This window comes from Rhinopithecus roxellana, chromosome 17 (genome assembly GCF_007565055.1).
Source record: "Rhinopithecus roxellana isolate Shanxi Qingling chromosome 17, ASM756505v1, whole genome shotgun sequence".
In the NCBI taxonomy this organism is placed as follows: domain Eukaryota; kingdom Metazoa; phylum Chordata; class Mammalia; order Primates; family Cercopithecidae; genus Rhinopithecus; species Rhinopithecus roxellana.
Genome location: NC_044565.1, coordinates 3,492,401 through 3,519,036, shown reverse-complemented (window position 1 = coordinate 3,519,036; position 26,636 = coordinate 3,492,401). Strand labels below are relative to the sequence as shown.

The following is a 26,636-nucleotide window of genomic DNA, read 5'->3' as shown; positions in this document are numbered from 1 at the left end:
CCATAGAAGAATCTCTTTGTTATCGTGTAGATCAAGATTCCGTATAGCACTTGCAACTTACGACACCCGTCTCTGCTTCTGCCATGCGCCCCTCTCAATCACTATTATCTTCCTTTCCCCAAAGATAGCCACTGTCTAGCCTTATAACACCTTAGATTGGTTTTGCCTGTTTTTGACATTTAAATTGAATTATACATGATGCATCCTTTTGCACTTTACTTTTACTCAACATTATGTTTGTAAGATTCATGTTGTATGTAGCAATGGATTATTCAAGTTTCAGTTTCTTGTATTAACAAGTTTCAAGTTGTAATACAAGTTGTAATTGTAATTCAAGTTGTATTACATTTCATTGTATGATTGTACCACATTTTATTGATCTCCCCCATTGATGGATATGCTTCTTGCTTCTAGTTTGAGGCTGTTATAAACAATGCTGTTAGGGAAAGTTGTACATGTCTTTGATTTTGTTGTATATAGATCTCCGTGTGGAATTGGATCATAGGTTATACGTGTGTATTCACCTTCAGTGAATAATACCATCAGTGCTGCAGTGCACTTGTACCATTTTACATACTCATGGGCAGGATGTGATATTCCAGTTGTTCCATATCCTTGTCAACCCTTGTTATTGTTATAGTTTTTTTAGTTTTAGCCAACTAGTAAGTATATAACAGGATCTCATGGTGGCTTTAATTTCTGTATTTCTGAATAATGTTCCTGAGTACCATTTTATACTTTTAATAGTCAATGGCAAAACCTCTTTTATGATGTCCAAGTCTCTTGCTACCCAGTTTTTGTATTTATCTATTTTAAAATTTTTATTTGTGGTAAAATACACATAACATAAAATTTATCAGATCTTAAGTATGCAATTAAGTAGTGTTAAGTATATTCACATTGTTGTGCAACTAATCTCCAGAAATTTTTCATTTTGCAAAACTGACACTCTATACCCATTGAACAACTCCCTGTTTGCCCCTCCCACCAGCCTCTGGCAGCCACCATTCTACTTTCTGTTTTGATGAGGTTGACTGCTCCACATTGGTTTAGCTTTGTATTGATTTCTATGGATTCTTTAAACTATGTCCTAAGCCCTTGGTCAGTTTTGTTTGTTGCAGTTATCTTTGCCACCCCAGGGCTTGTTTGCCTTTTCACTCTCTCAGTGGAGTCTTTTGATGACACAATTATTAATGTTTTTCTTTTATAGTTTTTACTTTTTTGTCCTGCTTATGAAATATTTTCTTGCCCAGAGAAAAGGAGATACTCTCCTATTTTATCTTCTAGAAGTTTTTAGCTTTTCCACTCACATTGTATCTAAAATCTAGCTGGTACGGATTTTTCTCCATGTTTTTTTCCCCACTGCTATTGAAAAGTTTATCCTTCTCCACTGCTCTGCAGTACCACCTCCATTATATAAGTTAAGTGTCTATACACCTGTGTTTATTTCTGGGCTATTAGGGTCTACTGGTCTGTTTTTCTGTACTTGCACCAGTACTATACTGTCTTATGAGTCTTGGTATCCAGTTGAGTAAATCCTTCAACCTGAGTTTTCTTCTTCAAAAGTGTGTTTTTCTCTTGGCTCCTTGCATTTTCATATAAATATTGGCATCTGTTCCATGCTATATAACCTGATAAAATATTGATCAGAATTGCCTTGATTCTATGTGTCTGTGTTAAGATTCTGTATGTCTGAGATTAGAATCTGTTACAGTATTGTCTTCCATTCTGTGAATATGGTATACCCCTGCATATATTTAGCTCTAGTGTGTGTGAGACCTTGATCAATGGACACAATGTCTACGTAGGCTGATTTCCCCCTCTTCTTTAAGACTCAGCTCACCATTGGAACTCACCTTTTCAGAAGTACAAAAAGTAAAGATGATCAGAAAAGTGTGCATTTCCTCTCAACATGTTTTGTGGAATTGTCTTTCTTTAATTGTTTAGAATTAATAATGGTTAAAGAAATATTACTATGAAAATTCTTACTTATTTTTTTCTGTGATTTTTGACATTTTTTTCCTTTCAAAATGAACCTCTCCATGTCTCTTACTCCACGTCTTTCATTGTTCCCAACTGTATGACTCTCGTTGCTCTTCTTTCATATCAAATAGATTTTTCTACCATTCTGCTACTGCTTTTCTAGTGATTTTTGGTTTTTAAATGGTCATGTATGTTCTCTAACAACATTTAAACTTAGCATAGCTACACCATTATGTTTCTACCCAAAATTTCTAACATTAATATCTTAATATTTATCTTTGAATTTTGGTTTACCAAAATGTTACAAAGAAAATGACTTATTCCATGTACATGCCAAAATAGATGTATTTCTTTGCTTAAAATTTGAAATCTCCTCTCTCTAATCCATTAAATACATAAGCATATATAATGAATTATAAGTTCTTATTTAATACTCCAATTCTTTTAAAAGACAGGGAACGAGATTTGGGTATATGTGTGTACATGTTTGTGTGTAATAAAAATATTTATATTTAATAGTTAGAAGTGGTTTTATGTGATGTCCTACACCATCTTTATTTCAAAATACTTTTTTAGAAAAACTCTGGTACTTTAGATTAATTTGCCAGTTTACTATACTAAATTTGAGCAACAATAAAGTAATTTAAGGAAAATTTTAATAGACCCTTTACTAAGAGAATATTTTAAAAGTCTATAAAACTTTATCTTAAAAGTGTATCATATTGGTGAGAAAAGAATTTATATTTGGAGGAATAGTTGTTTATACAGTCATTGTAAGTTTTTAGTGATAACTTTTGCCTTTTCATTTAGTCAGTCATTCTAAAGGAATCCTCATGCTTTACAGAAATAAAAAAAAAACTGTTTACATATCAACTAAAACATCCTATATTTTTAAAAATGAGATTTATAATTGTATAAATAGGCATATATATTAATAAAATTGGATAAGAAGGTGGCATACTTGGTACATGAGTCTTTTTTTTTTTTTTTTTTTTGAGACGGAGTCTCGCTCTGCTGCCCAGGCTGGAGTGCAGTGGCCGGATCTCAGCTCACTGCAAGCTCCGCCTCCCGGGTTTACGCCATTCTCCTGCCTCAGCCTCCCAAGTAGCTGGGACTACAGGTGCCCACCTCGTCGCCCGGCTAGTTTTTTTTTTTTTTTTTTGTATTTTTTAGTAGAGATGGGGTTTCACCGTGTTAGCCAGGATGGTCTCGATCTCCTGACCTTGTGATCCGCCCGTCTCGGCCTCCCAAAGTGCTGGGATTATAGGCTTGAGCTACCGTGTCCGGCGAGTCTTCAATATTTATAATTTCTAGGACTGCATTCATGGTCTTCACTGAATACTGTGCTATTGTATGTTAAAACCTTGCTTCAAGGGTTGAAATTTAACATTTATGGGGTATTACTTTGGCTTTAAATAGTGATGATCTTGAAATGGCCTAAGGACTAAATGAAAAGTGGAACATTCACACCACTGACACTCTTGTATTATGAGGGCATCTTATCAGTATGCCTTACTATACCCCAGTTTCCTGATTCTCAAGAATGCATTGAAAGTATGTGCAATGTAATCAATAACATCTGTCCCCACCAAACTTACTTTGCAGGTACTCTTTGAGCACATCAAATTCTTCCATTGCCGCTCTTCTCTGTGCCCTTTACCCGCACTTCCCAGCTCACAGCACTGACAACCGGTGAGTCTAGTGATTCTGTCATCAATGTAATACTTATTAAGTTCTCTAAGGGGATCATTTGGTTGTATTTTGGTTTCGTGGAATTATTTCCAAATTAGCCTTGTTCTGTTCTTCAACTTCTATTCATGGCTAAATCTTTTAAGAAAATTATCTCACAAAGTATTAGACCAGAGGATAACTTTGGACACCTGATGACGGACCAGTCTTCCGCCATTCTCAGATCTGTAGAACTGCTCTAAATCCAGAAGGAGATTACATAAAGTTGTCTTTAGGGAAAAAATCATCAGGTAAAGGATAGTTGCCAAGGGGAGTTCAAGATACTTTTTTTGTGCTGTAATTATTTAATTCCAAGAGAAAAGTTTGTCTGATTTAGTGGCAATGTCTGTATGAGTTCCATTTTTCCCCTCTTTCACATAAATGGTGAGAAATTTTGTATAAATGACATAGAAGGGACAAGAAAAGCAAAATACAACAAAAAATCAGAGACAATTTAGAAGTGGCAGTGAGCAGTAGAACTTCAAACCATGTAGAAGCAGTTAAAAGCTCTGCATTTTAGTGTACGAGGAACCACCAACACTTCCGTTTCCCTAGATATAGTTTGAGATATAGCAGATCTCTTGCATATGGGGGAAGGGAAGAAAATAGCCCCTTGTAAGACACCTGAGCACTGTGCTCAACTGAAGGCATCCCCTGTTGTCTCCCCAGAGACAGGTCAAGAGCCCTTTATTGTTTATGGGAGAAGGGTCAGGAGCACTTATCACAGAACATAAGTCATCATTTTAAACTGCACTATAATGTATAATGAATGACAGAAGAAAGATAGCTGTTTTACAAAAGTACCCTAATCTGAAAACCACACTCTGATGGTAGGTGCAGCACAAGAATATTGTTGTTAATACACCTCTGACATGTGGCCTCATGCCTGTCATTTAGGAAAGATTTTTTGAGTTGTTAAAAGCCAGTTACTGGCTAGGGTACAGTGGAGAGCCACACTCACATGCTGCTGGTCATAGCTATTTGGCTTAGCTATTGTAAACAAAGCCGTTTGGTGACAATAATCTTTTTTTTTTTTGGGACGGGGATGGAGTCTCTGTCACCCAGGCTGGAGTGCAGTGGTGCGATCTCAGCTCACTGCAAGCTCTGCCTCCTGGGTTCACGCCATTCTCCTGCCTCAGCCTCCCAAGTAGCTGGGACTACAGGTGCCCGCCACTACGCCCGGCTAATTTTTTGTATTTTTTAGTAGAGATGGGGTTTCACTGTGTTAGCCAGGATGGTCCCTATCTCCTGACCTTGTGATCTGCCCACCTCGGCCTCCCAAAGTGCTGGGATTATAGGCGTGAGCCACCATGCCCTGCTGGTGACAAGAATTTTTATGTAATTTATTAGTGTCAGTTTTTTCTGATCTTTATTTTTACTTTTAATAGATACATAGAAGTAAATGTATTTGTGTAAGAAGAGGGAAGTTATTGTCTATAAAGCTTTTTAAAATGGAAGTCTCATTGTATCCTTCTTCTTTTTTTTTTTTTTTTATTAGAGTCTTGCTCTGTTGCCCAGGCTGGAGCGCAGTGGCGTGATCTCGGCTCACTGCAAGCTCTGCCTCCCGGGTTCACACCATTCTCCTACCTCAGCCTCCTGCGTAGCTGGGACTACAGGCACCCGCCACAGCGCCTGGCTAATTGTTTTGTATTTTTAGTAGAGATGGGGTTTCACCATGTTAGCCAGGATGGTCTCGATCTCCTGACCTCATGATCCACCCATCTTGGCCCCCAAAGTGCTGGGATTACAGGCATGAGCCACTGCGCCTGGCCGATTTTTTTGTTTTTTCTTCTGAGAGGGAGTCTTCTCTGTTGCCCAGGCTGTAGTGCAGTGACGCGATCTCAGCTCACTGCAACCTCCCTCTCCTGGGTTTAAGTGATTCTCTTCCCTCAACCTCCCGAGTAGCTGCGATTCCAGGCATGTGCCATCAGGCCTGGCTAACTTTTGTATTTTTAGTAGAGACGGGGTTTCATCATGTTGGCCAGGCTCATCTTGAACTCCTAACGTCAGGTGATCCACCTGCCTCGGCCTCCCAAAGTGCTGGGATTACAGGCACGAGCCACTGTGCCCAGCCTATCCTTCTTTTATGAGATCTTGAAATATGAAAACTTTTTTGTTTTTACATTCTAAAATAGAAATCTTAAAGTTTAAAAAACTTTTTGAGAACCCCAAAGAAAAATATTGCCATAGCCACATAGATGTTTGATGTACTGTATTTCAAGGACGTGTGTATATGTATATGTGTAGGTTTGTACATGTAGAAGAACTTTGCTGTCTAAGATGAATTGACATCCTGTCTTTCCCCTTCTTCCCTATCAATCCTTAAAGAAAAAGAAAAAAAAAAAAAAAAGAACTAGAAATAAATCTCTGAGAAGATAAAAACAGATGCCTGTGTTGAATGGAAAGAGATTTTTGAGAGTGATTGATTTTATAAGTGGTCAGTTTGATAGTAAATATTTTCATGTTATGACACTTTTTACCTCCCTGTAAAACCTCTTCACTGTGAAGACTAAAGTAAAGAATTATTGGGTCAAAGATCAGTTATATAAAATGTTTAAAAGATAATTTCTCCACTACTTTTTAATAGAATCGTATCTGCCTTTAAGATTTCTGTTCATCTGAAGATACTACCTGAGCTTCTGTCCTGTCTTAGCTCCTAGGCAGCAGCAGATTGCAGAGCTCATATTGTCACAGTCGTTTGTTACCCACCCTCTGTCTTTTTTATGACCAGGTATCATCTCCAGGCTCTCCGGCACCTCTATGTGCTGGCCGCGGAGCCCAGGCTTCTTGTGCCTGTGGATGTGGACACAAACACACCCTGCTATGCCCTCTTAGAAGTTACCTACAAGGTATCTCTCCCTATCATTTACTTGTAATTTTATTACCACTTATCCATCTTTGCAGGTCATAATATTTCAAATGTGTTGTCCAGTAAAAGGTGACAAGTAGTCAGTTGAACTTTCATAAAAATGGAAGCTTCCAAAGTTATTGTATATCCTGCCAGGCCATTCATGCTTGTTTGTATTCTCTGGGTATCACTTTTTAGGGATCATCAGCTACTCTTTTGTCCTTAGAGCTTATAGTTTAAAAATATCCCTGTTAACTTTACATGACTGACAGTAGTGTTCTATAAAACTTACTGAGTTAGAACCATTCTTAGATTTGTTAGCTGAATACTTGAAAACCCAAAATTGTGTATTTGATGACAGCTTTCATTTAGATGCACAAATAGATTACAAGTTTTATATCCTCCTTTCATTCAGCAAATTATTAAGTACCTTCTGTGAATCAGAACTGTACTAGGCTCTGGGGTACAAAATGAGATGACATTGTCATTTTCCTTAAGGAACCTCTATCCCCTGGGGAGCCAGGCATGGATACAATGAGAATAGAATGTGATAATTGGAGATGTGTGTGGAATGCAGGGGAAGCAGCAAAGCACCCTCGCTTAGCTGTTAGCTGTGGGGTTGAGGGGGCTGTCACAGTGGATGGTGTTTGGGCTAGGCCTGGCCCACTGAGTGGAGCTCCTTCCGAACGGAGAAGGCAACATGCAGAAACCCAGTGGCACTGGAGCATGGCCTTTGGTCCTGCTGGCCTGTGAGGAGCAAGGCTTGAAGTGGTGGGAAGTGACACATACTCTGTGGGAAATTTCGATATCAGTCCTTCAAGATTTGAGTACCAGAGAGGATTTTATGGCATTTTAAGGTCTCTGTATGAACTGCAGGGTTGGAGGGAGGTAGAGCGTGGAGATGTTTCTTCTTTGTTGTTTCCACTGACTACCTAGTGAATTGTAGCTGGACTTTTACATTTGTAAAGGGCACTCAGTGGTATGAACAAACGAAAGAAGAATTGATGGCTCCTACCCTGCTTCCAGAACTCCATCTTTTAAAGCAGGTAAGTTGGGCATGGTTGGGAGATGGGTCCAAGGGATCAATTCAGTAGAACAGCATAGCATTAAAGACAGCTAAATAAAAGCCTCTGCTTTCTTCATGTATTGTAGCAGATAAGAAAGCTGGAGCAAAAGGAGAAGTCAGAAAGAATAGAGCAAGTCTTGTCTTAGAGATCTTTACTGATAGCTTAGGTGGCCTCAGAACATGATTTACGTTCATTTTTTTGTCTGGAAATGGAGCTTGTTAACCTCTAGATGCCTCTTTCTGGCTGTTACTGTTTCCTCTGAGAAACACAGGGTCCAGTTTGTCAAATGAATATGTTTTTCAGCTTTGGGTTGACTATGTTTACATTTATCTTGGCAGATTAAAGTTAAAGGCCCAAGATACTGGGAACTGCTCATAGATTTAAGCAAAGGAACACAACACTTGAAGTAAGTACTCCGATGTACCTTTTAGGAAGTGAATAGAAGTATATAGGAAGGTATAAATTATAAATTATTATCTGGAATGTGACTCATCACCCTTTAATCTCATTCAAGACAATATGTAGGGTATGTCTTCTGTAAAACAGCCTGTATTTTTGAAATGGGACTTGTGTTAGAAAATGAAAGTTTTGGCCAGGTGTGGTGGCTCACGCCTGTAATCCCAGCACTTTGGGAAGCCGAGGTGGGCGGATCATGAGGTCAGGAGATCGAGACCATGCTGGCTAACACGGTGAAACCCCATCTCTACTAACAATACAAAAAATTAGTTGGATGTTGTGACTGGCACCTGTAGTCCCAGCTACTCGGGAGGCTGAGGCAGGAGAATGGCATGAACTCGGGAGGCGGAGCTTGCAATGAGCCAATATTGCACCACTGCACTGCAACCTGGGCGACAAAGCGAGACTCCGTCTCAGAAAAAAAAAAAAAAAAAAAAAAAAAAAAGAAAATGAAAATTGTAATTTTAAACTCCATCCCTAAATATTTATATTCATTTATTGAGAAACTTGCACTGACTTCCTTGTAACAGTAATGGACTTGTCTCTTGGTATATTAACATAAGATTTAGTTTAAGAAAGTGTGTTAGTCCATTTTCACACTGCTATAAAGAACTACCTGAGATTGGGTAATTTGTAAAGAAAAGTAGTTAAATTGACTCATAGTTTCGTCTGGCTGGGGAGGCCTCAGGAAACTTACAATCGTGGCAGAAGGTGAAGGAGAGGCAAGACATGTCTTGTATGGCGGCAAGAGAGAGTGAGAGAGGTGCTACACTTTTACACCATCAGATCTCGTGAAAACTCACTATCATGAGAACAGCATGAGGGAAATCCGCCCCCATGATCCAATCACCCCCAACCAGGTCCCTCCCCTGACATGTGGGGATTATAGTTTGACATGAGATTTGGGTGGGGACACAGAGCCTAACCAGGTCAGAAAGTAAAGCTGATTTGTACATCCACAAAAGGAACTTTATTATATCAATCAGTGTTTGTCAGACCACATCTTTTGTTGCATCTCTTTACCATTCTTCTGTTAGAAAGTTCTCCTAAATTTAAGATTACTGTAGATAATATATACTACTCACCCAGTTTATTTTGGGTGGAAATAATCACATGCAATTATTTTAGAGTGTTGATAATTTTATACTGAAAGTAGCATGTCAATTAAGTCTTTAAATTTCAAAGAAGTTTAACAAGCATGTAAAAGTTTCTATAATTTGGTCCCAATGTGAATTTTTCCAGACTATCTGTATATTAGCTGTTTTCTGTATTGTTCTGTCCTTAGATTTGCAGCATTATTTTCTTTTTGCTGCAAACCAATTAATAGATATTTAGTACCTCATGTACCCCAGACATAGAGCTAGGGGATATAGGGAATACAAAGAAATGTCAGGTAAAATGCTACCATTGAAACTCATAATTGAGCCAGTAGTCAAAGTGACTTCTCATTTAACAAGTTCCATGAATGAACTTTATTCTAGGCTTTCTCATAGGGACTGATTTAATCTTAGACACAGTAAATAATCATTTGCCTTAGTGGAAAATGGTAAAGGCTTCATCTCCCATGAACATGGTATTAGAAGACACTATGTTTCCAGCCAAGAACTGCCAGTAATACCTTATATTAAATTCATTCATTTTTCTTTCAGGTCCATCCTTTCCAAGGATGGGGTTTTATATGTTAAACTCAGGGCAGGTCAGCTCTCCTACAAAGAAGATCCAATGGGATGGCAAAGTTTGTTGGCGCAGACTGTTGCTAACAGGAACTCTGAAGCCCGGGCTTTCAAGGTAGTATTATTAATTGGTAAAAACGGAAAGAAATAATTCTAAATTGCGGGCTTCCTTGCCCATTGCTATAAACTTTAAAGGTGGATCTGCTTCCTTTTTCATTGTTGCAGTTGTAAACACTGCCTGCCCGTGACTCTGTTTGCTTTTTATGTGATGGGCATAATAAAATATAAATACAAAATACTCTATATAATAAATAATAAATATATATAATAAAGTAAAATACTCTAAGTTAAGATTTACATTCAGCAGCAAGGACAGTCGCACTATATCCTGACACTACAACAAATACTTTAGTAATTTTATTATTAATCCTCAAATCGGTGAAGATTTACTTAATTTCATAGCAAAAATAGAAAAGGAGTTTTGCAAGCTAGCAATTATTAGCTCCATTTAAAAACCACCATTTGTTTCCTTCATCTTGGTGAGGATAAACTGATGACAGATTCAGACTTCTTTTGTTAGTTTGCTTTATTATTTGCACAGTACTTGACTGCCTGTACAGTAGTGTTTGAAATAAGCAAATAGTTACGATAAATGAGGGTAGGAAACAATCTCATTCCCATGGCGGGGTCAGCACATATTTTGCTCAATATTCTTGACTCAGGTAAGTTTCCAACACTAGAAATTTGTCCCATAATCAGGCATTAAGACTTCTGAATTTAACTTCAGTTTTCTGTAATTCCATGAGCAAATATGTCCCTGTTGGTGATATATAGTAGAGTAGTCTGAAGTAGTGAGGACCCTAAAGGATAATTAGATGGCAAAAGTGGGGCAGGCGGACTGGATGAGTGGCAGCCAAAGGACTGAGTTAGCATCCTTTGTTCTTCCAAGTACGGAGACAGCAGTTTATTTTAATTCAACTCATATTTCATTTTAGGTCAGTTACTTATGACCGAGCCTTTATAATGGTTCCCAGGATTGAAATGTATAAATAGTTCCCAGGGTTGACATTGGTGAATTTTGTTTGGCAGTATTCAGTAAGTTGCTTATGAAATATTTTTGGACACAGTTTAACTTAAATTTGTAGTATTGCTTCTTCTAAAAATCAGAGCATATCCCAAAGACTCTAACCCAATTTGTAAAGAAAATAGGTAACTTTAGACTTGAGTTCGAATGAAGAAAATATATAAAAATTAGGCCGGGCGCGGTGGCTCAAGCCTGTAATCCCAGCACTTTGGGAGGCCGAGACGGGCGGATCACGAGGTCAGGAGATCGAGACCATCCTGGCTAATATAGTGAAACCCCGTCTCTACTAAAAAATACAAAAAACTAGCCGGGCGACGAGGCGGGCGCCTGTAGTCCCAGCTACTGGGGAGGCTGAGACAGGAGAATGGCATGAACCCGGGAGGCGGAGCTTGCAGTGAGCTGAGAGCTGGCCACTGCACTCCAGCCTGGCGGCAGAGCAAGACTCCGTCTCAAAAAAAAAAAAAAAAAAAAAAGAAAATATATAAAAATTAAAAGCGATCTCAATTTCCTGCCTACTGGAAGTTCAGAAATAAAATATAAACCTCAGTGGAAAACAGTAATACCTTCATATTTCACTTTCAGTCTTGAACCTTGAATGATACTGTTTTTTCCCAAGTTTAAAAAATTGTGGCGCCGGGCGTGGTGGCTCAAGCCTGTAATCCCAGCACTTTGGGAGGCCGAGACGGGCGGATCACGAGGTCAGGAGATCGAGATCATCCTGGCTAACATGGTGAAACCCCGTCTCTACTAAAAAATACAAAACACTAGCCGGGCGAGGTGGCGGGTGCCTGTAGTCCCAGCTACTCGGGAGGCTGAGGCAGGAGAATGGCATAAACCCGGGAGGCGGAGCTCGCAGTGAGCTGAGATCCGGCCACTGCACTCCAGCCTGGGCGACAGAGCGAGACTCCATCTCAAAAAAAAAAAAAAAAATTGTGGTAAAATGCACACAATTTATTGTCTTAACCTTTTGCAAGTTACAGTTCAGTAATATTAAGTGCATTCACATTGTTGTGCAACCATCACCACTATCCATCTCTAGAACTGTTCATCTTGCAGACCTGAAATCTATACTTGTAACAATAACCCCTCATTCTACTTCCCCTAGTCCCTGGCAACCACCATTCTATTTTATATCTCTGATTTTGATTATACTAAGTACCTCATATATATGGTTTCATACGCTGTTTATCTTTTTGTGGCTGGCTTGAGTGATATTCTTTTTTCCTTACCATTTCAGTAACAATTCTAGTTTCTGGTAGGCTTTTTAGTTAGTCAGTGAAGGAGGGAAAAGCCTTTTGTGGATGAGTTGTGTAAACAAGAAGACCTGTTTGTTATTGGCCTTTTGATAATTAGTAGCTCATGTTAACTTGTGCAAAAGCTTATTGTAACTTTTTAGCAGAACAGGTTGATGAGGCAAGTTTGCACCATCTGGGTTTTTTTGGGAATGTTGTGTGACAAAGGGGAGGTAGAGTTGTTAGAACTGCATGTATTACAGTTTGAGCAGTAAGGAAAATACTCTTTTTTTAATCTTATACTGTTGTGGTTGTTTGTTTTTTTTTAGCCAGAAACAATCTCAGCATTCACTTCTGATCCAGCACTTCTGTCATTTGCTGACTATTTCTGCAAGCCAACTGTGAACATGGGTCAGGTATATATTCTATGGTTTGCTGAACCCCAGGACCAGCATTCGTTATTATTTCTATGCATGGGTCACCCAAAACATCTGTATTATCTATATCTATCTTTGAGATTGATGACATACGTGAGTCACATGGGATGACTTTTGCTTGGCACTTATAGATTTGCATAGCCTAAAACTATTACATTTAGCAACATTTAGAAGAAACAACTTAACATTTGTAAGACATTAATTTTGACAGATGATAGTTTCTGTCACCTACAAGAATGATGCCCATTCATATTCTGCTTTATGTTTTCAGTGTTTACCACCTTTCTCTTATTTTTATGTAATTGCATTAACTGTTTCATCTGTATATTATAACTCTTCTTTTTCTTGTTTATACACCTGTTGCCTTCAAGATTCCAAGGGTGCTTAGCAGATTTTTCTTTATTTTTTTGTTTTTTGTTTTTTGAGATAGGGCCGGTTTTTTCTGTTGCCCAGTCTGGAGTGCAGTGACGTGATCATGGTTCACTACATCCTTGACCTCCCGGACTGAAGCCATCCTTCCACCTCAGGCTCCTGAGTAGCTGGACTACAGGCGTGTAGCCACCACCATGGCTCATTTTTTAAAAAGTTTTTGTAGAGATGGAGTCTCACTATATTGCCCAGGTTGGTCTTGAACTCCTGGGCTCAAATGATCCTCCCACCTTGGACTCCCAAAGTGCTGGGATTATAGGCTTGAGCCACTGTGCCTGGCCCAGATCTTTGGTTTAATCCACCATACAGAGAAGGAAAGATTGGATATAGAATTAGATATCTAGGATTGGTAGCCTATTGTCTACAAGTATATGTGGCCTTCAGAAAATTCCTCAACCTCTCCAAAATGTAGTTTCTTCATTTCTAAAAGTGATTATAATAGAACCTACCTTACAGTATTGTTTTGAGGATTAAGTGAAATAACCTTCCCCTCTCTTACTTATTGAATCTTTACTATATATTGGATACTCTGCTAATACTTAAATGTCATTTAATTATGACCCTGAGGATAGGTATTTTATCATTCTGGGCTTACAGATGAGGAAACTGCCACTGAGAGATGTTACATGCCCAAGATCACACAGCTAGTAAGAGCTGGGCTGTGCACTCAAGGTCACGGGTCTCTAATAAAGCCCATGCCCGCCCTTAACCCCAGCTGGACTTGACTCTGCTGCCTCCCCTAAACTTTTTCTGGTCAGTGTTTTTTTCTTGCAGCTTTGTTACTCTGTTTCCTTTCTGGATCCTACTCTTCCCAGCCTAACCCAAGGCATAGCTCTGTGATGTCCTATCTACTCATTTTATCCTAGTTTGGTCCATTCCTCTCTTCTGTAGCACTTACTACCCTTAACTGTCTCTTGGGACTTAATTTTTTTAATTGTTTAATGTTACATGTGCTATGGCTTTTTAAAAAGATTGTAGTGTTACTTTTATGTGATTCATTATAGAACTTAAGAATGGGCCATAGTAGTACTATACAATTGGTTTTTGAATTGATTTTGGAATATACTTTGTGCTACAAAAAGTTTCTGATTTTCTGCAGAAACAGGAAATTCTGGATCTCTTTTCTTCAGTACTCTATGAATGTGTTACCCAGGAGACCCCAGAGATGTTGCCTGCATACATAGCAATGGATCAGGTATGGATCCAAAAACCTATACCGATTCTGGTGAAATTTGTTCTGTAGTTCAAGTAACTCACTGAATAGTGTGGTAAGGTTCCTAGTGTCCTTCCTTTTAGTTTCCCATTTGCTTTTGGAAATTTTAGACAGGATACCATATAAAATTTGAAAGCTCTCAAAAATCCAAAAAGCTTGGGCTTTATGTTGACAGGAGTGGCCCTTGGGAAGCTGTCTTCCTCTAAGGGTTCCCCTTCCTCCCTTTTATCTCACCTGACTGGGAGAGGAGGAGAGCACTCCCTCCCTCTCTCCCATTTTATTTTTGCCTTCCTCCTTGCACTGCTTCTTTGTAGAAATCTGCATGTGAGCAGTTAGTGAACAAACAGAGCCCTAGCGATGGCAGTACTATGAAATTAGACCTATGTGATGAAGTTTGCAAGAGGTTACAGAGTATATATGTAGTTATCTAGGGCGTTGGAGTTCATTTTTAAATTTCTCTTGTTATTGCTGTTTTAAAAGAGCCTAAAGGGGTAATGCAGAAAGTAATGCTTAATACTGTTCTTAAAGGATCAGACCAATTTATTCACTTTAGGCAAATTAGTAATACATATGCCTTTTCATTATTATCATATCTTTCAGACCCAGATTTGCAGTTAAGCCAAGCCAGTAGTTTTCTAACTTGGCAAAAATTTGCCTTGGTATCTTAAAAATACAGATCCTCTAATTCCATGCCTCATCTATTGAATCAGAATTTCTGGGGTGAGATCCAGAATCTAGTTTTAAACAGCTGTTTAAGTGAATATAATAAGGACACAGCTAAGCATCTGAGACTCAGTGTCTAAGAGAAATTACCTTTAATGGTAAAATGATTTGCTAGAAAGCTGAATGGAGAAACATATTTAGTCAGAGGATAATTCCCCCAAACCAGAAAACACACAGTGTTAAGTAACATTGTTAATTAAAAGCCGAGTTCCAGTATAACTAAGTAGGCCCAGAATGCTATTATTGTCTGGAATCCACCCTTTTTTGGTTGGAAAATATGGATATATGGCATCCATGCTGGCACTGCTTCTCACAGTACCTCTCTGTACAGCAGCCAAATAACAAGTTGTGTTTTTAAGTTGCTGGCTGAGAATGTGTCTTTTTACTCTCTGAACCCTCACACCTTCGCAGTCATGGGTGGCAGGTCTTTATGCATGAATATCTCCTCTGGTTGCAGCTGTAGTGACTTGCAGATGGATCCCAAGGGCACTATTATTAGTAGTGTTCCTTTGCCCTCTGCCCCCTTGGATCCCTGCCATGTCATTGTACCCGGCTTGCGTTTTCCAGAGGTGACTGGCTGTGACCTCTTGGGTCTTGGTTATTCGGAGCTGTTGAGCCAAGAATGAGCTCATTCACCTTTGTTACTTTTCCCTGCAAGCTGCTCATGTAGGGCCATATTGAAGGAGGTGAGCCGTGCACCTGTACCCAGTGACGGCTCCTTTGTGGGCAGACCGCCTCAAAACACAGAATGGATCCACCACCACCCTTTATAATTAGGAGCCACATTTAAAGAATACTCAGTCCACAACTCTGATGAAGAGGCAGAGCACTCTTTGATTAAATGGATTGTTGTCCTCTTTCCTCTTCAAGGCTATAAGAAGACTTGGGAGAAGAGAAATGTCTGAGACTTCTGAACTTTGGCAGATAAAGTTAGTGTTAGAGTTTTTCAGCTCCCGAAGCCATCAGGAGCGGCTGCAGAACCACCCTAAGCGGGGTCTCTTTATGAACTCGGAATTCCTCCCTGTTGTGAAGTGCACCATCGATAACACCCTGGACCAGTGGCTACAAGGTAATAGTAGCATTGTAGCACGGCGCTCCTGTGCTTTTGAGATACATTCGGTTCAGGCTTTTCTGTTGTCACTTTTTTGTTTGTTGGTAAGCAAGATAAATCTGAGTATAAGCAAGAATGGCTGTAGATTTAATGTTTCCCGCTAGATGAATTAGGCTTTGATTATCTGCTTCAGCTTCTTTGGAAAAATACATCTGACCCAGGCAGAGAATATTTATAGCATTTTAAATACCACTTGGTGCTCAGGACCTTGTTCTCTCTTCCCTAGCATCAGATCACATTTCCTTTCCAGTGCATCTGTCTCCCATTTCCTAGGTGTGTGGCCTGTCGCCTACCTGAGGCCAGCAGCCATCCCGTTTTTGTACTGGTACCCCATGTACATGTAGAACTTGACGTGTGCTTGCTGAGTGAGCTTGTTGTACCAACTCAGTTTTGAAAACCTGGGACGGCGCAGCTATGTGATGTCACAGTGGTGGCTTTCTATCAGCAGGATTTGTGATCGCAAGGAAATTGTAGTTACTCGTTAACAGTGTAGAAGTGATTCTGACTTACATGAGGCAAGTGATGGGGCCTTTAGATTTACGGAAATGTATCTTATGTGTTAAATACACCTGAAACTGATTTTCAGGAGTAGACTCCTTGATCTTTTCATTCTTTTTAGTTCATCCAAATGCTCCCAGTAAATATCTGACAGTTGCTTGCTTTGGGTTAATACTAATCTTAGTGATAGTAGTAGAAACAATTCTTGCTTTGATTAGTGAAAGCTATTAGTAATCAGTAGACACTAAGTGTTTGAATATAATTCAGTTTATCCACCTGTGACACTGGGAAATAAATTTCTGAAAAAAATTAAATTATAAACCAGGTTGTGAGGGATATACTTGGAAAGCCTAATTTCAGACTCTCCATGTTTATATTTAACAGCTGCATTCTATTTGTCATTTTCTGTTCAGATTCAAAGATCATATAGCTTCAAAATTGTTTTGGTAGTCATTTTTATCCTCATTTTTGGGGAAAAACATGTTATTTCATAGGTTTTGGTGTTTCGTTTTTATTCAGTTTAACATTTGATCACCTATGGCAGACCTTTGCTATTGATAAAAAACACTTCCTTAAATCTTTGCAGATTTCCTGATTTGCACATTTCATATAATGTATGGAACTTTGGCAGTGACTAGAACAGTCTGTAAAACAGGGCCCTGATCGTCTTGTTGCTCTTTAGTGCATTTGGTGGTTTCCAGTATTGCTGTGAGCCTCCATTGAATTTGACTTGCCACTCAGATTTATCAAAAATGTGTTTATTTTCTAGTGAAAAACTAGAATTTTTTTAAAAAAACCTCTTAAATATATGGTCTCCTCTCTTACAAGCGCTAGCAGTTGGCAATGGGGTAGAGAACAGTAAATTAAGTGAAAATTGGAAATTGCATTCATATTTGTGTGTGAGTAAAAATCACAGATGCATATGTGGACTTTCAGGGTCATTCACTAATAACTCATTAGATCTGAGATAACCCATGAAATCACTACACTAATCTGAAAGTGCAGCCAATTGATATTACATAAATGTCAGTTTTTTGTTTTGATATGGAGTCTCGCTCTGTCGCCAGGGTGGAGTGCAGTGGCGCGATCTCAGCTCACTGTAAGCTCCGCCTCCCGGGTTCAAGTGAGTGTCCTGCCTCAGCCTCCTGAGTAGCTGGTATTACAGGCGCCTGTCACCACACCCGGCTAATTTTTGTATTTTTAGTAGAGATGGGGCTTCACCAAGTTGGTCAGGCTGGTCTCAAACTCCTGACCTTGTGATCCATGTGCCTTGGCCTCTCAAAGTGCTGGGATTACAGACGTGAGCCATGGCACCTGGCCTATATAAATGTTTTGTACAGCATTTATCTCCTCAAATTACAGTCTTGGGCAAAGAAAGTGGGTTTCAAGTTTAAAAACTTTAAAAAGTTTTATTAACTTTTTCATATTTTGTTATGGAAATTTAAAGAATATACAAAGTAAGTAGACTAGTGTAATAAACCTCAACACCAATTTTAGTAGTTGCCAGCATTCTCCTGTTTTTGCATCATCTGTACCTTCACCCACTGCCACACTCAGTTTTCCCAATTGTGCCGTTTTACTTTCCCACCAGCAGTGGAATGCAATGCGATTTTTGGTATTGTCCTTTTTTTTTTCCTTAAGACTTGTCAAGTGCAGTAGGAAAGCAAAATAAACCCAAAGCAAGCAAATAAAAGCAGAAACCAATGAAATCAAAAACAAAAACAATAGAGAAAATCAGTGAAACAAAATGCTAGTAGGCATGAGAAAGTCATTGAAGAGAGGCTGAGCCATGATGCTCTCCTTCATGATGAGCTACTCAAAGAAGAATCTCATCTGTTCTCATTTGATTTTTCTCCCTCTGCTGCCTCCCCCAAACCTAAACGTTTCCCCCTCCCAGTAGACTGACATCCTCGCAACTGTGTTCAGTGGAGTCTACAGTTTTCATCTCACTCCATCTCTATAACGGTGAGGCTTTTAGCTACATTTTGCTTCTTGAGATGGGCCTCCTGTGACTTCGTCACAGCACACTTTCCTGATTTTTAAAATAATCCTGTTTTAAAATTCTTTCTCAGTATTTGTCACCATTTCACTGTCATTCCTTTGTTGACCCTTTTGGAAGTCATCCTTGTTCCTTTCCCTCCTTCTCTTCTCCCCTCCTCTGCCATGACTCACCCATTGCTGAAGCCTTCAGTCCTCATCATAGATATTTCTTGAATTTGTCCACATTTTACTACTTCTGCCTAGAACAGAATGATTATTTTGTGCCTGGACCACTGTTATAGCCTAAATAGCCTCCTTGCTTTTTCTCATCTCCATTGTAATCATCTCAAGTTAACTGACAGAACAATCTTTTAAGGAATAAACTGATCTAACACTCCTGCTTAAAGCTTTTCAAAGGCTCCTGATTCAGCTATGAAAGAAATCCCTACTTTGTGGCACCAGGACCTGTGTGACCTGCAAGGCACCTGTTTTCCTCAACAAAGCCTCTTTTACACCACTTGCTCCTCACACCACCCTGGCCCCTTCCACTTCCTCAAAAACACTGAGCTTCTTTTCACTGTGGGGCCATTGAATATGCTGTTTTCCCTCCCTAGAACCTTTTCCTCTCATTCTTCACCTGTCCAACTCATATTTATCCTTGCAGCCTCAGTTTTAGTGACCTTTCCTCCCAGGCCTTCCAAGACCACTCTACCTCAGGCAGCTTTCCTGCCATCTTTTGCCTGCCCGCTCATGCTCTCAACTTTTTTTCTGCATCCAAATGCCTTTATTTGCAAGTAACAGAAGACCTGACTTAAGCTGTCTTTAAATGGTAAGGACACAAATATGCTTATGTTATTAGAAGTCCACAGGTAGGGCATGTAAAGGGTCATCTTATTCCATTGTCTTCAACTCCATTTCTCTGAGGTTCCATCAGCTACATTCTGTGCCATGACTTTATCCTCTGTGCTTTTTTTTTGGATGGTAATCAGATGGCTATAACATGTTCACCTCTAGCTCAGCATGATGCCCAGAGGAAGAATAAGAGTTGCTTCTAGGAGCTTTGTGATGAGAATGAGGAGATTTCTTTCTCTGGAGCCTCCAGCAAGCATGTCATTAAGTACCTCTTCAGGTTTCTGGCTCGAGTTGCATCTCATGCACACCCTCAATCTATTCCTGTGCCAGAGACTGTCTCTTATTGAAAAAATGGCCTGGGTCTACCTGTCTCTGAACTAACACTGTATCAGGGGAATGGGATTGCCTTGATCACCCAAGACCAGTGATTCTCAAAGTGTGGTTCATGGAGCAGCATGGCCTGGGAACTTGTTAGAAATGGAGTTTTTCTGGCCCCACCACAAACCTACTGAATCAGAAACTCTGTGCTCTGTGGGGGGAGTGGGACCCACTCATCTGTGATTTAACAAGCCCTCCAGGGGACTGTAATACATGGGAAAGAAAGCTTGAGAACCCCTGGCCAAGACTAATAAGGATCTAATTCTGGAGCTGAAGTCTGTCCCATCAAATATTCTAATACATGGTGGAGGGTGGGGTGTGACAAGGGGTATTTTGGGGAGACAACCACAGTGACCACTGCACCTTTATAGCACTCTCACAGTTCGTAATTATGCATTTGTTTGTGTCATTATTTGTGTAATATCTGTCTTCCCCAACAACACTCTAAACTCTACAATGACAGGAACTCAGTCTAGCTTATCACCATAGCCTTAGTACCAGCCGTAGAACCTGCTTATAAATTCTTGATGAAAAAGTAATAGAAAGAAGATATTTCTTGTGCCTCTCAGTTCTGTCATTAGTTGGTTCAATTCCATTTGTTTCTCTCACAGCTGGGGGTGATATGTGTGTGCACGCCTACCTCAGCGGGCAGCCCTTGGAGGAATCGCAGCTGAGCATGCTGGCCTGCTTCCTCGTCTACCACTCTGTGCCAGCTCCACGGCACCTGCCGCCTATAGGACTAGAAGGTAATCGCATATCTGAGTCCTCTCTTCAGTACCTCTGTTACCTACCCCTTTATGTTCTAGTTTCTTGGTAGGAAGAGTTTCTAATTAGTTATTGTCCCTAGTTTGACTTTCCTCTTCATTAATGTTGCAGTGTCATTGTTAGGAACTGTTTTGGAGCAAAAAAGAAAAAAATTATCAACTTTTTACATGAATAACTTTCATTTTTATTCAGAAAAGGATGGATTCTTCTTCACAGAGCCCCAAACACTGGTCTAAAATTTTTTTTAGTATATACTAAAATATATACAAAAAATTTTTTTTTGAGAAAGGCAGAGATTGTTCCATTTAATTATTTAAACTTGAAGTTTAATTACATTACTAGTTTTTTGCTGTTTTGAAAGCCTCCAGGCCGGTCGCGGTGGCTCAAGCCTGTAATCCCAGCGCTTTGGGAGGCTGAGACGGGCGGATCACGAGGTCAGAAGATCGAGACCATCCTGGCTAACATGGTGAAACCCCGTCTCTACTAAAAAATACAAAAAACTAGCCGGGTGAGGTGGCGGGCGCCTGTAGTCCCAGCTACTCGGGAGGCTGAGGCAGGAGAATGGCGTAAACCCGGGAGGCGGAGCTTGCAGTGAGCTGAGATCCGGCCACTGCACTCCAGCCCGGGCGACAGAGCGAGACTCCGTCTCAAAAAAAAAAGAAAGCCTCTGATAAAAGTTTACTATCTAGGGACTTCTAGTTATGGCCATGATGGAATTGCTTGTATTGGACTCACTTGCCCTCCAAAACAAGTATAAAAGCTGAAAAAAAAAAAATGTAAGAAAAGGGAAGTACAACAGGGAGAGCTTTCTATTCACTCTAGCTTCTCCCCCAAAGGCATTTGCCAGTTCATAGCACAAGAAGTAGAGTCCCAGCAAAAAGCAGCAGTGCTGCAGGGCTGAGGAGCCAGAGGTTGGGTTTGTGATTGCCCAAGAGCCTAGAACTTGAGGAACAAAATCTCAGGCAGGAGAAAACAATAGGAATCATAACTCAAAATCTGGATGTACCTTTCCCTTGAGTTACTTACGACATTTTAGCCTTCATATATATGGGATAAGACTTCAAGAGATTTAGCAGAAGCCACAAGGCCAAAAATGTAAGCAAAAGTATCCGCAGCAGCATAGGACTGAGGAGACAAAGGGTGGAATTCAAGACTTGTTGGAGTGAAGTGGCTCTGATCAGCATCCCAGCTCCTCAGGTGAATTAATAGCTTGGCCAGGCCCTAAGCCTGCTCTAGCCTATTTTTAGACCTGGTCTGCTTCAGTTTCACTCCAAGCAGACTAGACCTACAATTAGCCTTGAGCAGAACTGAGGTGATCTGCATGCTTTCTCCCTACCTAGCAGAAGAAAACGTAACCTTCGTAGGAGAAGGAAAACATACCCAGAGCCTCTGCAATTTTTGGTCTACAGGATTCAGTGTTGAATAAAAAATTACAAGATATAATAAGGAAAACAAAAACAGATAATAATAGAAACAGACCTATGTGTGATTCAGATATTGGAGTTATACTGGGACTTAAAATAACTATGACTAATATTTCCAGGAAAATAGAGGGAAGGATAGGGAGTTTCACCAGAAACCTGGAATCAATAAAAAAGAGTTAAATGGAAAGTCTAGAACTGAAAAATGTAATAACTGAAATGAAGATCTCAGTATTGGATTATTTGAAGTGAACTGGAAGACACTTATCTGCTGGAAGACGAGTAGAAAGTAAACAGACTGAAGCACAGAGGGAAGAATGGGTAGGAAATACAGAGAAGAGTACAAGAGATGTGTGGAAACCGTGGAAAAAAAAATCAAACATGTTTGGAGTTGGAATAAGAGAATAAGAGGAGAGAGAAAATGAGTTAGAAGCAATATTTGAAGAGACAGAAGTTAAGAATTTTGAAAAATGGTGTTAAATATTAACCCACAGTGAACCCTAAGCAGGATGAACACAAAGAAAACCATACCTAGTCATAATAATAGTCAAACTGCTAAAAGTAAAAGGAAGACATTTTAAAGCATAGACTTTCTTTTCAGGCCAGGATGGACAGAGTTGTTCAGTGGTCAACTGCATTAGAACCAGTAAAATACCACTTAGATAGTAATTGAAGGTAGACAGGCACTTTTGCTCATTATATTTAAAGAATTACATATATAGATATACACACTTAAACATATATATATACATATATATATACACACTTAAACAATATTAGTAGTTTCACATATACTTATAGGTCACTTTCTGAAGTCTAGAATGGGTAAATTCTATCAAATCATATTCAGGTTGAGTATCCTTAATCTGAAATCTGAAGTGTTTGAAATCGAAAACGTTTTGAACGCCAACATGATGCTCAGAGGAAATGCTCATTCCAGCATTTTGGATTTGGGATTTTCAGATTAAGAATGCTCAGCTGGTAGGTGTAATGCAGATATTCCAAAATCCAAAAAAATCCAGAATCCAAAACACCTCTCTTCCCAAGCATTTTGGAAAAGGGATACTCAACTTACATTACAGTGTATTAGGGAATTTCATGATTTTAAATATTGTCTTTGGATAATCATTTTTGAAGGGAAAAATGCCTGTTTTCAACATGACTGTGTTTCTGAAGCTTCCTTGAAAGGAGAGGTATGGCTGAATTTATTTAGAGATGTGACCTTCCCACCCCATTTCTGTTTTAGGGAGCACAAGCTTTGCTGAACTGCTCTTCAAATTTAAGCAGCTAAAAATGCCAGTGCGAGCTTTGCTGAGATTGGCTCCTTTGCTTCTTGGAAATCCACAGCCAATGGTGATGTGACCGTGTCTGGTGGTGAACCTACCCTGAGACGTGACTTCTGCACAAAAACGTGACCAAACATCAAAGCTAAAGCAATGTTTATAAAGTTTTACGGTATAACTAGGGGGAAGTGAGCTGCACAAACCTCAGTGTATTTTAAATCTGTTGCTGCCATCATTAACATTATATGATACATAAAAGCAAGTTACAATTTACTTTTGTAAATAAAGTTTTTGGTTTGTTTTCAAAACTCTTGATGATTGCTTTAGTTTTGGACTTAGAGAATAGAGCAGTGGGTGCTGGAGTGAATATTGATTTTTAAAGTCTTTGAACTGTGGTGGTACAAGTGAAGTGACTATGTTCAAAAACGCAGTTTTAAAAGAAGCTATATCATAAAGTTTTACTTTCTGTGGCAAAAGAGCGTGTTAGCATTTCCTCAGATGTCACAGTTGTCCCATCTAAAATAAGTTTGTACTTCTGGTGACAATGCCGGACATTCTCATGATGTGATCACCTTAAACAGGAGAAGGAGATTTTTGCCCTCAGTTGCTCCACATGAAGTACTATGGACTGAATTGTGTCCTCTCAGAATTATATATTGAGGCCCTAATCTCTGTGTGGCTGTATTTGGCAATGGGGCATTTAGGAGATTACTAAGGTTAAGTGAGGTCATCATAAGGGTGGGGTCTTAATTCAGTAGAATTGGTGGTCTCCTAAGCAGAGGAAGAGAGATTTTTCTTTCTCTGTCTGCCACATGAAGATGCAGTGAGAAGTCGGCCATTCTGCAAGCCAAGAAGAGCCCTTACCAGGAACAGACTTGACTAGCACCTTGATCGTGGACCTCCAGCCTCCAGAATTGTGAGAAATACATTTCCCCTGTTGAAACCACCCAGTCTGTGGTATTTTGTTGTGGCAGCCTAGGCAGACTAATACATGAAGCCTGCTCTAAATAGATAAAATAAGAAATTACTACAGAGGGCTCTTTAGAAATTGTATTTAAAAGCAAAACAATCCATATTTACCCAAGATTTACAGAATGTACGTCTGTACAAGGGAGGGATTTCTGGACTAGTGGATGATGAAAAATGTTCGTATAAAGGCACCTCTAGCTTCGAGTTGCCAACACAGGAGGAAGAATGCTCTCTGTTGTTCAGATGCTGGTGTGTGTCCTGTGCTTCCTGGACGGCCAGTGGGATCATAAGCTGGTAGAAGCAAGATCTTCATCCACTGACTTCATATTTCTTCCACATCCTGAACTGTGTTGTCTGACTTTAAAAGTAAATTAAAGCAAATAGAAATGTTTCCATTGAGATTTTGGCAAAAACCCACGTGGCATTTGTCTCTGCGGAGTAGACTTGGAAGGCATGCACCTGGACACCAAGTGGTTTTCTCTGGCCTCTCCGTGTCCTCCCATTTGCGTGCCTGCCCCAAGGACTCGCTTATTCCTGGATGTGAAGTGGAGGCACGAAGGGGCTGACTGAGAGGCTGAAATATGCTTCTCTTCACACTTACATCGTTTTATTCTAATTAAAAATAAATTTTAAGTGGTAGATTATGAAGATTCCTTTTGAATCAAGATTTTAAAAATTCAATATCAAACCAATTGTTACTGTCTTCATTCTCCATTGTTTACGATTGTGTGCTTTTCCCTGAATAAAGAATGACCGGAGAGACATCTAGTTGTTTGCACACATATTAACTCATACTTAAGGGAGAACAGCTTTTAGAACATTATCGACAAAAGCAAATATCAGCTTTAAAAGAGAGAGGACAGAAAGACTGCAGATGGTCTGGAAGCAGCATTTTTAGGCTGTCTGATTAGCTGGGAAGTCAGCCCTTGAGTAGGCCTGCTGGATCATCAGATAAATCAATTTCAGCTATTTCTGGGCCCTCAAAAAATCCTGAGGGTATGGCTCTCACCATCCAGAACCTGCAGCCTCCTTAGAGCCATGGCTCTAAGGGAAGAGCTGCAGAAAAACATTTGGCTGTTAAGTGTTTTGGCCCAGAAATAGCACAAATCATTTCCTGTTAAAGCCTGTTGGCCAAAAGTAGTCACACTGCTCTACTTCGTGTGCCCAGGACTGGGAGGAGAGGCAGATGCTGGTGAGGATGTTATGCCAGTTACAGCACGGTTCCGAACTTACTAATTCCCTGTGTCCATCTTTTCTACTTAGATAGATAGAAATAGGTATCACTGCTTCCATAGACAAAATTAAAGAAACCATACAATTTACACATACACTCAGGGCGCTTGTTCTTTCCCCAGTAGATGCTGACATCTGTGCTCCTCCCTTGTGGGTCTTCTGAAGGACCTAGCAGGAGACCCAGGTTGAAACCCTACAGAATCTTGCCATGTGCTGCCCAGTCTTCCTTGACTAAGGCCATTTTCTCACCCTCTGTCTAGTAACTAGCTGACTCCACAGCTCATGGTGAGGGGCATGTCTCAGCTCAGGGGGTCCCCTGACATCCCAGAGGAAGCAAGAAGGTGGGGGTCTTTCACCTCTCAGCCTGATGATCTGTGCACACCCACTCGGTGGGAGGCCAGGGTGCCTGTGGGCAGATGGGTCAGAGTGTGGGCCAGGATTTGGAGTAGAAGCCAGATCATATGAAAGTCCAAACCAGGAAGACTTTGTTGCCTCCCCCATGTGGGGTTGAAGGCCTCTCTTCTGAGGTCCCCCATCCTCATGCTGACCAAATTTGGGGAGAAATGTCTCACTGTGTGATGATCATCCCAATTAAGCTGTAGGGGAGGACACAGGATCTGATCCCCTCTCTATCCTTAGCACATGCTACCTCCAGCCAGCAGGGGGAGGAAGCAGAGGTGAGGTGGGAGAGGTGGCCACTCTGGACAGTGTACCTGGGCTGGCTGCCTCTCAGCGCCCATGAGCACCCCACAGATATCCACGCCAGTGTACAAAGTTTCCCAAGTGGTGGCCTTTTCCTGCTTCCAAGGGCTGCCCGGGTTCCCCCCTGTCTGAAATAACATTCGTTGCTTCTCATTACATCACAAGCTGCAGAAAAATAAATTGAAATAAAAACCCTCTAAAACTGTATCCTTAACTCTTACCTGTGGATAAGGATGGACTTGCCTGCCCAACATCCTCTGTCTTATGTCTTTGGGTGAAAGGGAAGCTGGAGTGGGCAGGAGGGGCTGTTCAGGGCAGTCAGGACCTTCAGGTTTCAGGCAGGGAGACCCACTGATCAGACACTTGCATCAAATGTCAGTGCTGACATCCCTTAGATGGCACCGGTCCTGCCCCTCCTCGAGTGAGATCCCTGTGGCTCAGGGAGGGAGGTTGACTGCCCCAAAGCACCCTTCACAACCCTAATGAAGCTGGCTTTCAACCATGCTTCCTATTCCCCACCCTGAACCTGGGCCAGTACTGCCTGCATTTCCAGTCCAACAGACTCTTAGGA

At 40.3% G+C, this 26,636-nt stretch overlaps 1 protein-coding gene across 1 annotated transcript in view; it reads left to right on the top strand.

Moving 5' to 3' along the window:
- ANAPC1 (anaphase promoting complex subunit 1) overlaps positions 1–24,894 on the top strand; it is a 111,187-nt gene extending 86,293 nt beyond the window's left edge. The window contains exons 34-43 of the mRNA XM_030921417.1: positions 3,589–3,675; positions 6,443–6,560; positions 7,528–7,605; positions 7,965–8,032; positions 9,732–9,870; positions 12,401–12,487; positions 14,037–14,132; positions 15,744–15,942; positions 20,304–20,438; positions 23,125–24,894. Coding sequence (XP_030777277.1) covers positions 3,589–3,675; positions 6,443–6,560; positions 7,528–7,605; positions 7,965–8,032; positions 9,732–9,870; positions 12,401–12,487; positions 14,037–14,132; positions 15,744–15,942; positions 20,304–20,438; positions 23,125–23,240 — 1,123 coding nt within the window. The 3' untranslated portion in view covers positions 23,241–24,894. The remainder of the gene's footprint in view (positions 1–3,588; positions 3,676–6,442; positions 6,561–7,527; positions 7,606–7,964; positions 8,033–9,731; positions 9,871–12,400; positions 12,488–14,036; positions 14,133–15,743; positions 15,943–20,303; positions 20,439–23,124) is intronic.
- The last annotated feature ends 1,742 nt before the right edge of the window (positions 24,895–26,636 follow it).